At 46.8% G+C, this 14878-nt stretch overlaps 1 protein-coding gene across 2 annotated transcripts in view; it reads right to left on the bottom strand.

The window, feature by feature from the left end:
- Nucleotides 1-7268, bottom strand: part of LOC310912154 (hexokinase-1) — a 42385-nt gene extending 35117 nt beyond the window's left edge. The window contains exon 1 of one of the 2 annotated variants that reach the window (XM_083866431.1): nt 7160-7268. In XM_083866431.1, coding sequence (XP_083722557.1) covers nt 7160-7225 — 66 coding nt within the window. In that variant the 5' untranslated portion in view covers nt 7226-7268. Of the gene's footprint in view, nt 1-912; nt 1022-7159 lie in introns of those variants that run through there. The other variant, XM_083866432.1, reaches the window with a different exon arrangement.
- Between the last annotated feature and the right edge of the window lie 7610 nt (nt 7269-14878).

Consider the following 14878-nt stretch of genomic DNA (forward strand, 5'->3'; position numbering starts at 1 on the left):
CGCACTGGAGCTGAGGTCTCCCCGGGCACAGTCGGAATCCCAAAGGGATGAGGTGCTCTTCTCCTGCAGGGGAGATTCTCAAGCCCCAAGAACATTACAAACCAGTACTACTAATGCTGTTATTGAGGCTTTCCCGAAATATTTTAGGGATGCCTTCAGCCACGCAGGCAGGTGGGTCACACGGCACCGCCTGAGGAGGTGGCAGAGGGGAAGCCTCTGTTTCCTGACGTCAGCCCGACTCATCAACATTTGCAATTATTTTCCCAATTTGTGTCCCCACATCTTAGCCCCAGGCTCCCCGCTCCCTACAGCTCTGCAATATGCTCAGCCCGGACCTAACTGCCATGTTTTTATTTATCCTGTGCTCCGCACCCTTTTCCTTGTGGCAGTGCTCGATTCCCGGGCTGTACCAACCACACAGCAGCAACCACCTAACGCTGCAGGAAAAGAAGCCTATGGAAATGCTTATTTTTAAGCACAACTGACAACCATTTCCTGTAAATTCCGATCCTGCGGCGGCACATAATTCAAAAACTACCTGCTCCCCGCCTGCTGGAGTGGGGATGCTTACAGGCATCCGTGGAAAGAAGGGGAAATCCCCCTTTTCGGGGATGCTGCTGCCAACGAAAACCAGGAAAAGCCATCACCCCCACCCCTCCCGCCAAAGCCCCCCAGGTCCTGCCTGACCGGCCGCTGTGCATCCATCACCCACATCCCGCTCCCACCTCTCACCGGGGATGCTCTGGAGGGCTTAAACCCGGGGTTATCCCTCCTTTCTCCCGCAACTGGGTGGCTCTGGGGATAAAGCGACGAAACCAACAGGCGCGCAAAAAAAAAAAGACTTAAAATATTTTTTAAAACAATTTTTTTAAAAAAAATCAAGCGGTGTGGGCGGGGGAATGTCCATCTAACCTTTTTGACCTGGTCCTCCTTCAGCTCCGTGAAGTAGTAGGCCAGGAGCTGGGCGGCGATCATCCTGCCGGCTGCCGCGGCGGCTCCGCGCACGCAGCGATGCGGGGCCCGGGGATGGCCGAGCCGAGCCGAGCCGAGCCGAGCCGGGCGCCGCCCCTTCCTCCTCCTCCTCCTCCTGCTGCTGCCGCCGCTGCTGCCCCGGCCCGGCCCCGCCCGGCGGGACGTGCTGGCTGCGCGGCGGGAGCCGCTGGGCGCTGTGCTGGCATGGAGGAGGAGGAGGAGGAGGAGGAGGAGGGCAGCGCCCCGCCGTACCCCATAGCGGCCCTACGGCAGCCATGGGGAGAGGCTGCTGAAGGCTCCTCTGGCGGGGGGAACGCCAAAAAAAACCACCTTCTTGGTGGCCAAGGCCAGTGGCATCCTGGCCTGTGCCAGGGATAGCGTGGGTGGCAGGACCAGGAAGGTGATTCTCCCCCTGTACTCAGCTCTGGTGGGGCTGCACCCCATGTGCTGTGTCCAGTTCTGCACCCCTGAATTCAGGAAGGACACGTGAGGTGCTGGAGCGTGTCCAGAGAAAGGCAGAGGAGCTGGGGAAGAGTCTGAAGCACAAATCTGCTGCAGAGCAGCTGGGGGAGTTGGGGTGTTGAGCTTGGAGAAAAGGGGGCTCAGGGATACCTTCTGACTCCCTACAACTCCCTGACGGGAGACTCCGTCTACGTGGGGATCAGGCAACAGGACGAGAGGACATGGCTTTCAGCTGTGCCAGGGGAGGTTTAGATTGGGCATTAGGAGGAATTTCTTTAAGGAAAGGGTGATTAAACATTGGAATGGGCTGCCCAGGGAGGTGGTGAAATCACTTTCCCTGGTGACGTCTAAGGAAAGGCTGGATGTGGCACTTCATGCCGTGGTTTAGTTGACAGGGTGGTGTTAGGCCCAGGTGCTCTCAGGCACATCGTGTGATTCCTCCAGTGATCCTGTGCAAGGCCAGGGATCAGACTCAATGGTCCTTGTGGATCCCTTCCAACTCTGGGTGTCCTGTGATTCTATGGTAATACACTGCTGGAGAGGGCTTCTCCTCCCCACAGTTTTGCCACGTTGGAGTGCATTCCCCAGCAGCCCAAGGAGACACCCAGTGCCATGAGGGCCCACACACACATAAGCAAAGTGACACAGGGCCCCTCCAGGAGCTAAAGGCCAAATGCAGATGTCAAGTGACACGTGCCAGCAGCCCATGGGGCTCTAGCCTGCACCCTGTCCATGCACAGGGACAGGAACACACACCCATGCAAAGGGTGGTGGTGCTGGAAGTGTGATTTGCATACAGATTGTCTACCACAGTCTAGATGATTAAAAATCTGTTTCTTGAATTTCCGGCTTCCTTTTCAGTGCTGCTTTAATTAAATGGCTTCACTGGCCAAAATCAAGAGCTGCTTTGGCAGACACATCCTCCTTCAGACTGCCCTAGTCACTGCAGGCAGAGCGGGCAGGACTTCCTTCTCTGGCTCCAAGCTCAGAGATTTTCATCAAGCATTTTGCTGCTCCACATGAGTTACTCCTGCTTGTTTTCTTGGCAAGCTGAGGACAAACCCAGCTGTGCTCCCCAGTGCAGCCAGGCTGCCTCGCTGTGGGCACAGGGACAGCACCCTGCCACCAGCACAGCTGGAGCTCATGGGTGGCACAGGGACATGGGGCTGAGCTGAATCATCCCAGAGTCCAGCAACGTCACCCAATCCCTTGCACAGGCTGACCAAGCTCTCCCTCAGACGTAATTCACTGCTCAGTCACGCTCCTCCTCTTCTGCTGGCCAGAAGCTATCTTTAATTCCCAGCCAGGCTTGCTCCTGTTTTCAATCCATCTGTCATCTGCTAAGCCTTATCCTCCATCTGAAATCACTCTCCTTGCTCTCGGGTGTTCGCTTTCTATAAATGCTATGAAAGTAAGCCTACATGTTCACAGCTTTTGCTTCACTAGGTAAGACAGACTTAGCTCTTTTTGGTCTGAATGCTGCCTGATACTGCTCAATTCCCACAGATTTTATGTTAGTGGATCTGCTTCTACATGAGGTTTACAAGCGCTACTATCTATCTCCTCCAGCTCAGACACCCCAAACGCCACCTACATACACAATCCTCCCCTCAGTTACCTTGCTGCAGAATGCTTATTCATTCAAACACTTGGACACAAGCTTGAGTTATTTTCAACTAATCTTTGACCAAATGAGAGGAATTTAAAGCATCCCTTCTGTCTCTCAAGGAATTTGAATCAGGCAGCTAAAATAATCACAGTGGTCTTCTCTATGACACCTGTTGTAAGAGCATGCAAGAGGAGGAAGTTGTTTTCTTTGTCTGCCAAAATTGTGACTTGGAAGTGAATTGAGAATGTCATAGATCACTAAAATGGCCTTTAACTCCCTGATCATTTGTATTATAACATATTTCCAAACTCAGAAACAACAGTCTCAGTTTTCTTTTAAGCTACAGGAAGCAAAAAGCAAGTTCAAAACATCACTGGACAAGCCCTCTTGCAATGAAAATAAAACCTGCACACATCACAGCCCCCCAAATAAATTAAAGAATTAAGTCTACACTGGAGTGGGAGGGGGTTCATGTGACAGAGTCCAAAGCAATTCAGGGATGGTTAAACAAGTATTGCAAATAATTGGGTTTGTCTTCAGTTGTCGAGCATGACATTCAGGAAAAATGAACTTGACAGAGTAAAAGCCACTAGAGGAAATGTAACAGTCCATCCAAGGCAAAACAGCTGCAATATTTAAATGTGTGGTATTTTTAAACCGCTCTGTGCCAGGATAAGAGAACATGACCAGCTTTGATGCTGTAACCAGCACTGGGATGAATGAGCTTCCCCCCTGCCAGAGAGCTGGACGGGGAAACCAAATATCCCTATGAACACCCCCACCCTTGGCAAGCCCTGCTTGCACTGGCAGGCCAGCAGTGAGGTGCAGGTGTTATTTTTGGGGGGCTGAGAGGAGTTGTGCACAGGCTGCCAGGCAGAAGCAACCAGATCTTCACCTGTGCCTCCGTGAGTCTCCCTGCCATAGCATCGGGCCCGGGCTTTTCCCTTCTGCTTTACTGGAAGGGATCAGCTCAGCAGCCAATTAATTACCGGCACCTCACATACTCTGCCAGGCATCCAGCAGGCTATTTTGAAAGCACTGTCCTTTAAGACAAATTACTGGAGGCTGAACGTGACACCTGATGACTTGCAGATATTTCGATTGAACTCTAATCTTATTGGCCCCATTTAATGCTACCCAAGTGTTGCAGCTGACTGAAGTAATTCTGTGAATAAGCTCTCCTGGCTGTGGGTAAGATTTTTTTCCCCTCCTTTGCCTATTTCTTCATTAAATGTTCACTTCTCTATACAAGTCTGCATTCCAATTGAACTGTACAATGGGGGGATTTTTTTTTTGTTTAAATCTTATCACATAATTTTGATGTACACAGCTGATAGATGCTTCTTGCTTTTGTAAGAAAAAAAATAAAGATGTGGTTGTGTTTGTTGGGGGTTTTTTTTAGGTGTCTGGAACATGCTCAGTCCCCTTTTCTCCCACATTGCATTTTCCTTTCACAGTTCTCAAAGCAAAGTGAAAGAGAACAGTCTCTCTAATAAACACTAAGTTCCCAGTAGGTGACAGCAGTAAGGGAAAGCTCCCATTCCAGGGCAGAAAACCAAGTGCTTGCACAGGAGAAATCACCATTCCTTTGTGCTGAACTTAGTGTGGAAGCTACTAAGAAAATCTAAAAGCAGCAGATATATCAGTTTGATGAGCAATTCAGTCGAACAAGTTTAACCACATTCTATGCAATTTCACCTTGCCAGGAGGCACAGCAAGCAGGCACTACCACTCAGCCAGCCAGGATGCTTTCTCTCATGTTTTCCCTATGAAAAACCAAATTAGGCAGGAATGCCTTGAGCTCATTCCATGCACGGGAAAGGCCACTCCATGTGTGGACAGAGCACTGTACCCTTAGAAAGTGGTTTTTATGCTCCTGGTACAGCATTCCATGTTTCCAAAAGATGTTTTAGGCACAAAGACTAACAAGGGGTTCGGCCCATTCTTCTGGAGATGCTCCAGGGGAAGAGTAAGCTATTTTTAATGGAGTCCCTTTGGAAAGGTTTTAGCACTGCTCACCACACTGAGCATTTGAGGGCTGAAGACACCACACAGGCCTATGCAGGTGGGCTTCCAAAGACGAGGCAGTATTTCTGTAAGGTGTGAACTAAGCACATAAGGATCACAAACAGCCATCACTCTAGACTCTGGCCATGATGAGAGGACAGTGGAGAAGGAAGCATATCCAGCAAAGGAGGGGTTTTGTCTACTGATTCACATGGGAACAGACACTCCTGGGGCAGATGGAGATGCTCCATGCCTCAATTCCCCATACTTGAGCATCAGTCAGCTGTGTTGGCTTTTATTTCTTTAAACCAGTTGCTGTTTTTCAGCATCAGAGGGATGTGAAGGACATGACCTCCACAAAACTAAGAAAACCAGAAAGCAGATAAACACAAGCCCCAAAGTCATGGCTTACAATTAAGCCCCATTATTTTGAAGGCCTGGATGATGATTTCTTTCTCAGCTTCTTAGTGACTGCAAAGTTCATTAAGCTGGGGACAAACCAAATTACTCCATCTTTAGTTAACTGCTACTTCCAAAAGCTATGGACTGCATGAGCAATCCTGCAAAGGACTTCCCACATCTGCACATATGTGGGGAAAAGAGGAAAGTGCTCCCTGGAGTCACACCACCACAAAACTTAACCTCTAGCTCATCAGAGCTGCTCTATGCAATTTCTGAGGTTTTCCAACACAAGTCCAGCCTGCTGACATCCCTTGCCACTTTGCATGCAAGTCCACTCACTTTGTTCATCCTTTACACACCAAAAGTGAAACATAAGTGCAATCCAACCAAACTCATCTCTTTCTTTTTTTCCCTTCCTATCCTAGATATTCACCACTGCACCTTCTTTCTCTCCAGTGTCAGAAATACAACTGATTTTACATCTCTGCAAAGGAAAGCAATAACAGTTCCAGTTTTCTGACTTAGCTTGGGCCCTGCACTAGTTAAACATTTTCCATTAATGTGAGAACTGCTGCATCAAGCAAGCATTTTCACAGTGCATTGGTAGTAAGTCACTATTGCAGCTCACATACCTATAAAGCAGACCATATACACACGTTTATATGCACACAGAACAAAATCAACAAACTGAGTTTATAAGGCAATGCAAGGACATTGGTGTTAGAGGGATGAACACAATGGCAATGAACTGCCCTTCCAGACCAGAAGGTGAAACATTTGTTTCATTTTTTAAAATGTCTCTAGATTCCAGCAAACTGACACTAGCACGGGTGCAGATTTCTTATATCTATTAAATGTCCAGTGCTAGTAAACAATGTTAAAAGAAATGATGCTGGAAAAGGGCAAAATACAGAGTGCAAACTGGTTTGAAATTTCAAAAGGGGTAAGTTTAAAGTATTTCCAGTTGTTTGATTCAAATGTTATCTTCAGAAGAGGCAGTTCAATACCAGTTAAAGGATGGCTGCATAAGCAGCAACTCACTTAAGTGATAAGGCAGTTACAATGATTTAAACAAAGGAACATACAACCTAATTTACTGTACTATATGGAGGCAGTTTTCCTAAATCTGCTTTCAGCTCCTCACAGATCATTGAGCTCGTTTGTCAAAGTTTAGCTCTAACACACCCACTGTGTGGGAAGACTTTCAAAAACAAAGACGGTCCTTCAGCCCTGCAAAAAGCAGTTTACCTCAGCAGGTGGGTGGTTTCTGTGCACTGTCCCAAGAAGGTTTGAATGGCAGAGTCCAAACCTGTGCCCTTTAACAACAGTGCACCTTTGCTACCTGAGCAGTAAATCCATAACCAAGAGCTCGTACTTTCAGCACAGGGAACACAACCTGCCCCTCTTTTTTGGCTTTCCACTAACACCAAACAAGGTGACACCTCTCAACCCCGGCTAAGAGGACAATTTCCACATATTTCTCCTTGATCCAGCATTCGATGCTAGTGAAAATCAGTTTGTATCACAGGCCCACAGAGGTGCCAGCTTTAATTGCTGAGGCCTCAGGTTTGTGCTCCTTTCCCAGCAAGACCCAGTGTAAGGGACTCTCCTCCAAGGCCAGTCAATATTCTCACAACTTGGGTCTCTCCCTAGCAAGTTGAGGCCCTGCACCTTTTAGCCCAGAAGGGGTGTAAAGCAGGTTCTTACTTGGCACAATGAGGAGCAGCAGGAGCCAGGTACGTCCACAGCATTCGGCTCCTTCTGCGTGGCCATAGCAGGAGCACCACTTGCTATGTCACATGGTCATCACAGGGCACTGTCAACAGAAAAAGAGGCAGAATTGTAGGTTTTCACATCTCCCTCCACGGCCTCAAGATGTCTCTGAAAGCCGCACACCCCACAGACAGGTGCTCTCTTAAAACCCCCTCCAGCAGCCAGGATACAGCAGATGCACAGTCAGGGCTAACATCACCCCAGGAGAGAGGGGAAATTGGGACCTACAGGCTATGGGCCACAAGTGTGACCCAGAAGAATGGTGGAAATAGGGAACATGTCAGCTTGGCACTGGCCCTCACACAGCCCCAGGATACAGTGATGCCCTGAGATTCCTGCCACACACAGAGGAGGGCTTAGCAAGCAAATGTGCAGTAGAACACCAGAGTCCTGTTAACAGTTTGTTATTCTAATTAAAAGAACCCACAAAGCCTTGAAAAAAATCAAAATATTCACATTAAAAAACAGTACAGGAAGACAGTCACAGATGTTGGGCTTGCAGCTAAGCATCATCCAGGAGCAACCACACACTTTGAGCTGCTTTTGGATAATCTTGTGATACTTTTTGTTGTTGTTGTTGTTAAAGTCCAGAGCTGTCTTAACAGAGGCTGGAGACAGATGCAAATAGCACCACTGAGCAAAATTTTAGCTTCTTAAACTTTGCAGACTGCTGTCATGAAACATTTTAGAGTGGAATCAGAAGACCAGTGGGGTCAACCCCAGCCAGTTCCATGAGGCATCTCATGGTGTGTTTGGGGTTGTCCTCTCTCCCCACCCCAACATTTCTTCCCTCAAGCTGCTCTAGCTCTCTCAGGCTTTTTGGGGTGGCAGTGGAACAGAAGGCTCTCTGTAAGGAAAAGTGGGAACTGCCCCAAGCTGGACTCTTCTGCTCCTGGAGTTCCACGGGAAGACTGTGGTGGCAGAGGTATCCATACTGGGGGATACTGGTGCACACTAATAACACTTCTACACTGGGGAAGGTGATGCATTAATTTTGTATTTGTTTCTCACCACCCGAATCCATTTTAATTAATATTCCCCAAGTGGAATCACTTTTTCCCGTGGTGAAGATTGGTGACCCATCTCCCATCCTTATATCCACCCATAAGCTTCTTCCCCCTATTTTGACCCCGGTCTCACTCAGGAAGAGACTGCAGGCAGGCTGGGTGGGTGTCAGGTAGCCACACCAGGTCAGATACAAATCCAGAAGAGATTCTGTATCCCTATCTTCATTCTCAGATTTTTCAGACACAAAAAAGAAAACCAGAGGCGGAATAAACAATTTTCAATAAACAAAAGCTCATGTATGTGTCAGAAAGCAAGTTCTTGTTTTAATTGAACAGGTTTCTCCATCCCCCTGGCCCATTCCTGGTAGGAAACCTGAGTCTGGCTTCTCCTCATAGCTATGAAAGATGGGTGATAGAGACTTCTTTTTTTGTAATATAAAAAATAAGCTTTTCTTGTCATCTCATTTGAATGGGCAACCCAGCTCTATTGACTTCCTGGCCAACAGCTCTGCCCCCAGATTTCAGCTGCAGCCCAAGTACTCACTGCAGCAAGAGATAACCCCGTCCTGCTTGTCTTTTCCTTCCTTTCTTGAAGAAGATACAATTTTTAGGAAAGCAGAAGTTTCCTCACAAGAGCCTCTATATCTTAGGCCACTGCAACTCACCCCACTGGCTCCTTTGGCAGCTGCTGAGTTCACCAGTCTTGTCTGGGACGTGACCCAGCATTGACAGACCCATGGGCATCCCTGTCTGCCAGTAGGATATTTCTACTCTGACATTTGACATCGATACAAACAAATGTTTTCATCACAAGTTTTATCTATAACCTTGTTTTGGGCAGATAACAGCAACAACAGCCTGTGGCTATCAGTCAACATTCAGACCCAGAAAATACCCTCAGCTGTTGTATCACCTGCCCTCTGTATCAGGTGCTGCAGGTTCAGATTGCCAGCATGGAGCTGCTGGGCTGCAGGTATGGCACAGGTGAGGAGCTCTCAGGTTTTACAGTATCAGCCTGGTCAGCCCCTTCCCTCCCCTCACAGCAGCCTCATTGCACGTGGTCAAACAGGTGCTCCCCTGGCTGATGGGATGAGCACCCTCCTTGCAGAGATTTGTCAGCACCCCAAGTGCCCCAAGGGGACTTTTTCCTCACTCTGCAGCACTGCATATTCAGAACAGCAGGGTTTGACTTGGGCTCTTAAACTTTGACCACAGCTGGGACAATAAATCCAAACGACTTCCAACTGCACGAGAGGAATTTGCTTTAAAAAAACCCCGAATTTTTCACATACCCTTGGCTTTATCTGGAGAGAAGTCTGGGCAGTAAGACACAACCACCAGCACAAACAGGATCCCAAATATATTTGAAATGCAAAAGAGCCTCTCTGCAGTGGAATGACAGTGGTGCTTCATTTAGATCTGCTTTCCAAACACTTCCACAGCACCCCCTTCCAATCACAACATGCCACTTTGAAATGCCAGGACCACTTAGCTCCTGAGCCTATTAGACCATGAAGCAATAAACCCAGGGAAACAAAAATAACCCAGATACCTACTTTAGCAGCCAGTTGAGTAGACAGGTGTTACCCCGAGGGCTCCATGGCAAAGGCATCCTCAGAAGTGCCATCCCTTGACCTTTGCACAGCGGGCGGCATGAAGCTGGTCCCCAAAAGCCGTGGTGTCTTCCCAAAAGGTGCTAATATTAACTAGAGGCCTTTGTTTCTTTGCACTCAAGGTTTGTCCCCATCAGCTTTCTGGCATTTGCCAGCGTGGTGCACGCTTTACTGGGTAGATATTGAGCTGCAAATTCCTTCATACTTCTCTATCCACAGCATTCTGCAGCTAAAGTTCTAGCCGGCCAGCAGATGAAAATGCCACTTACTGCTTATTCCTGCTGCACTTTGTTGAATTAAAACCTCTTTGTTTGCAAGCTGTAAACAAATTCTTCTTAATCTTTCAATAAAAAATGTCAATTATGCTCTCTAACAATGTAACTTCATTGTGATGAAAGAAGGCATTGCTATTGCTCTAATCATGATAACATATCAGCTGCTTTTAGAGTCAATTCCTTTTTGTGCAAAATTTAATGACCATGCAATTATTCAAATTTCAGACTAACAGACTGAGCTTTAGACTTACAGCTCTGAAAATCCTTTTTAGACCTTGCTCTTGAAACACACACTTGAAAGCAACAGAAAAGGCTCTGGAGCAGAATTTCTGGGTTCAGAACCCAAAACACCTTTACAATTCCTTCAGCACAGCCAGACTCGGGCCCACGTTTAACACAGCTATTTCCCTGGAGAGCCAAGGAAAGACAGCCAAATTCTCAGCACGCTATCAGAGCACTTCCCAGGCCCTTGGCTTTCATTTGGGAACTGTGTTCATGTCCGGTTTCCTCGACTCTCTCTGGTTTCAGTGCATTTCCTGCAGAATCGCTGGCCGCAGCAGCTGTGCCCTTTAGGCATTTCAACCTTTTTTTTTTTTTTTTTTCTCTCTCATGCCAGTATTTATCCCATTTGTTTCCAGAATCAGCTGCGGCTCTCAAATCAGCGTCCGTAACTTTCCGCTTTGAAGTATTCCGGACGTGCCTGCTGGGAAAGCACCTTCCTTGTTTACCTGCTCAGACCCTCCCAGATTTTCCCTCCGTGCCTTTCCCACCATCCATTTTATCCTCCTGCTGAGAGCTTCCCTCTAAGACCGAGTTGTCCATCACCAGCCGGTCTGCTCCATTAACCACTTCCATCCCAATCCTAGTCGTGCTTTATTTATCCTTCCGTGCAGCCCGGCCAGAGGCGGCTGCTGCTGCCCCGGGATCTCAGCTCACCCCCCAGGGGAGCACTGAGGGGGTGCCTGGGCTGAGCTCAGCCCCACGGATCTCATCCCCTCCACACCTCCCTGCTCTCCGCTCTTGTGGCAGCACAGAGCAGCCTTTTTTAGCTCCCAGCAGGGGACAGGGCTGACACGATGAGGACGGTCCTCTCCAAGGGCCTGGCGGGCAGCAATCCCAGCCCCACAGCTGAACAGATGGCCCAGCATCCCTGGCCCAGCATCCCCGGCCCAGCCAGCCCGAGGGGAACGGGGACTTCCCGGGTGCACAGAAACCTTGGCAGGCCGAACATCCCAGCAGCAAATTGAGAAGAACAAAAACAGCCTTCAGAAAAGTAAACTGAATCGATACCACTGGTGGGTTTGAGAACAAAACCCTGTTCTGAAATGCCTGAGGCTGGGAGCTACATCCCGCCTCCAAGTCCAAATAAAATGGATGCCAGTAAGGTAACAACTCCACTGCCTTCCCTCCATTAACAATAAACACATAAAGCACTTAACTCAGTTAATTGCCTTGAACGGTCCTTGTAATTAACAGCTCTAAACGTTTCATACCTTGCATTGCTGTCATCCCTTTTCTCCACTATTAAGACTTACTTAAAAGTTTTTCTTATAAGCAGTAACAAATTTATGGGGAGGCTTTAACTGTTGATGTGCCATACTCTTCACACATCTCTCCTCTCTTCTCCAAACAGCCTTTCTCCTTTCCAGCAAAAGAAGAAAATAAAATATAGTGGCAGTGAAACAGACTCAGTCTCCCCCTCGTCTCTTTCGGTTTTTGTTTGTGGTGGTTTTTTGTAGTATTTGGGGTTTTTTTAATATAGCTTCTATTCAGTTTTAAACTTAGACTTTTCTAGCTAAGAAATAAGAATTTGGGTTGTTTGGGGAGGGTTGGATTGTTTTAGGTTTGGGATTTTTAAATCAAGGAAGATCAAGACTGAAAGAACCTTGTTCCACTCCTCCCTGCAAGCTCCCGGTTGCCAAGATTCCCCAACATTTGGTTCTTCAACTCCTGCACAGGAATTGTCCCACCTGGAGCCCTTTGTCTATTTTCCTGTAGCCAATTCCTTGTGCCAGTGGGAAGGCTTTCTGGAGGAACCCATGTTCACCAGGTTTCTTACCAAATCTGTTCTCTCTTCAGAGAACACAGCTTTTACTGACTCTAGAGGTGCTGGGCTGGGCGAGACCCCAGACACAGAGTGCAGATGAAGTGTAATGCTGAGCAGGGATGGGGCTGGCATCTGGAGGGTGTTAAAAAAGCACTCAACAAGATCAAAATTATTTTGGCATTCCCCTCTCAGACAGACATGACTCATCATGTTTACAGCACCTTCGGTGTGCACCTGCAAGGTGATAGTATCAATGAGAGAAAGGAAAACATTAATTAAAATTTTGGTGGTTTTATATCTTGCTTTCCACATCAGCTTTACAGAGTGGATTCAGTGCTGGCACAAGGAAGATATCTGCCTTATTTCCCTTCCTTCTCTCACCTCAGCAGGCCACCTGTGTACAGAAATATTATTATTTTATATCTATATATGTATTTATCATTTGACAAGCTACTGACTTTACAAGTCTGAGAAATGCTCTGGATAAGCCCACAATGACAGTTCAAGGCAGTGGTGGTCCTTCCTAGAGAAAGAGTAAGTTTACCTAGAACAGGACAGCATTCACCAAGTCTCCTCCTCTCCCCTCCACCTAATTCCTATGGTGACCTCAAATCCAAGCCAGCTCATTTCACCAAGCACAAAGAAACAAATCAAATCATTTTGGTATTACCTACATTTCAATCTCAAACTCCTTTACACTAATCTGCTAATCCTATATAATATTGACTTCTGGAGAAGGGACATCATGCTAATCAGGATTTCTGAAGGATTTCCACATGATCCATCATTCAATCCACATGATTTACTTTTGAACTTTGTCAGAGTGACAAAGGGAATATGTCACCACTGAGCTGCTATTACATTTTCTCTGGGTTGTGAGTCAGGGGCCAGTGCTGTCCAAATCTACAGCCACCAAAATGTGTCTCTAGCTGGCAAAACAACATATTTACGATTATTTTTTTCCCTGTGGATAAAAAGGTAACTTCAACCATCTGCTAGGAATTTCTGCAAGGCACAAACTTTAATTCCTTCTCTCAGTAATACTTCTGTCACACCTGTGATTTAAAGAGCTTTCAACTTTCCAAATTACATATGTGACCTAGATGCGAAAAAAGATGTTCATGTCTTCAAGAAACATGAAAATAAAATTGATAAATTCAAGCAATAAATGTGTTAACTGGAGGGAAAGCAGGCAGAAATGAGGCATCACAAAGCCATCCAAGAAGCATTAGAAAACTAAAAAGAGAAAAATTAAAATCTAAGATGTGAAACTGGAACAATCCCGTTTTATTTTATGTTGACTAGTGCCATGTGATGAAGTGCAGCACATACTGTTCAGCACAGGATATGCTGTGTTAGACTTGATAGAAGGCCTCTACTTTTATTGTGAGCTGGGGCTTTAAACTGAATTACCACCTAGGATGGTACAGATGGCGGAGAAGTGTTTTGCTTCAGCAGTCTAATATCTGTACAAGGGAGATGGCAAGTTTGCACCAGTCGCTGAGTTTCCACATGTTGACATAATCAGGAATTTGATGCTGCATCATTACCCAGATGGAGAAAGTTCTGGTTTAGAGAAAGCATTGCATGTTTATGGGATGTCTGCAAAACCACAAGTGAGGTTTGTATCCCTGATAAAATCCCACAGTGGCCAATCCTGCCCTTCTGCAGGGCTGCCCAGTGAAGTTTTGCCCATTCCCTTTAAGATAGCAGCTGCCCTCCCAGCTCAGATGGCATCTCCTTGCCCAGCAGATGTGTATCCAGCCATGTGGGAGCTGCCTGGCTCCAGAGCAAGGCAGCTGCCTGCAGGAAAGGCAGCAGCACACGTGGCCTCGGCCTCAGAGACCTCAGCAAGAGCTGCTGAGCACTGTGTGAGCAGTTTCAGGTCCATGGGATCAGGTTCCGTGACACCCACAGACTCACTGGGGAAAAAAAAAAAACAAAACCTGCACATGCAAAAAAATATTATCGTGTGGGCCTAATCTGCTGCAGAAAAAGGAATAACTGCAGCTAGGTGTAAACTGACTCTTGTGTGAGTATTTCATTTCCCAAAACGACTAAAAAGAAAAATCAAAGCAAGATAAGATTTCTTTTTAAATGTGAAGCATTTACCTTATTTTGTTACTGATTTTCATTCCAATTGTGCAGAACAAGCTTTAGAATGAAAGTACAAAAGGTGCTCTGCACCATACCCACATGGCCATCCTGGGGCAAGTCTGCATCATCTCATTCCAGATGTACAGGGACATACTTCATTCACAGGTGCACTTTTGCAGATTAGCAAAATCCAATCTCCCCAAAAAAGGCCCTAAACCACGTGGATAGTACAAGATTTCAGGTGCTGAAATCTCTGTTTCTCCCTCTGGGGCCTAAAACAGCCTACAAGAGCTGCTCTAGGCCCCACATAGACTCAATATCTGATTTTTTTTTCCTTCTACACCCAGCCCCTCCAAGTTTGCCCTGTTTGTCACCAGCAACAAATTCCATTCCAGTTAACTGCCCTTACTACACAGGAAGCTTTGGTTTTTGCAGCTCTGTGGATTCTGAAATATAAAGAAGAAGTAAAATACTAAGTTTCTTGATGAAAGGAGAAAAACATTAAATGCAGTATGAGTTCACAACTTGTCTCTTCCCTGCTGCTCGGTACAGTGAGCTCAGCACCAAGAGGAATTCCTTCAGAAGTGAAAATTATTTGCAAGTATCTTCTACCC

This window comes from Zosterops lateralis, assembly GCF_965231275.1.
Source record: "Zosterops lateralis genome assembly, chromosome: 8".
Lineage (NCBI taxonomy): Eukaryota > Metazoa > Chordata > Aves > Passeriformes > Zosteropidae > Zosterops > Zosterops lateralis.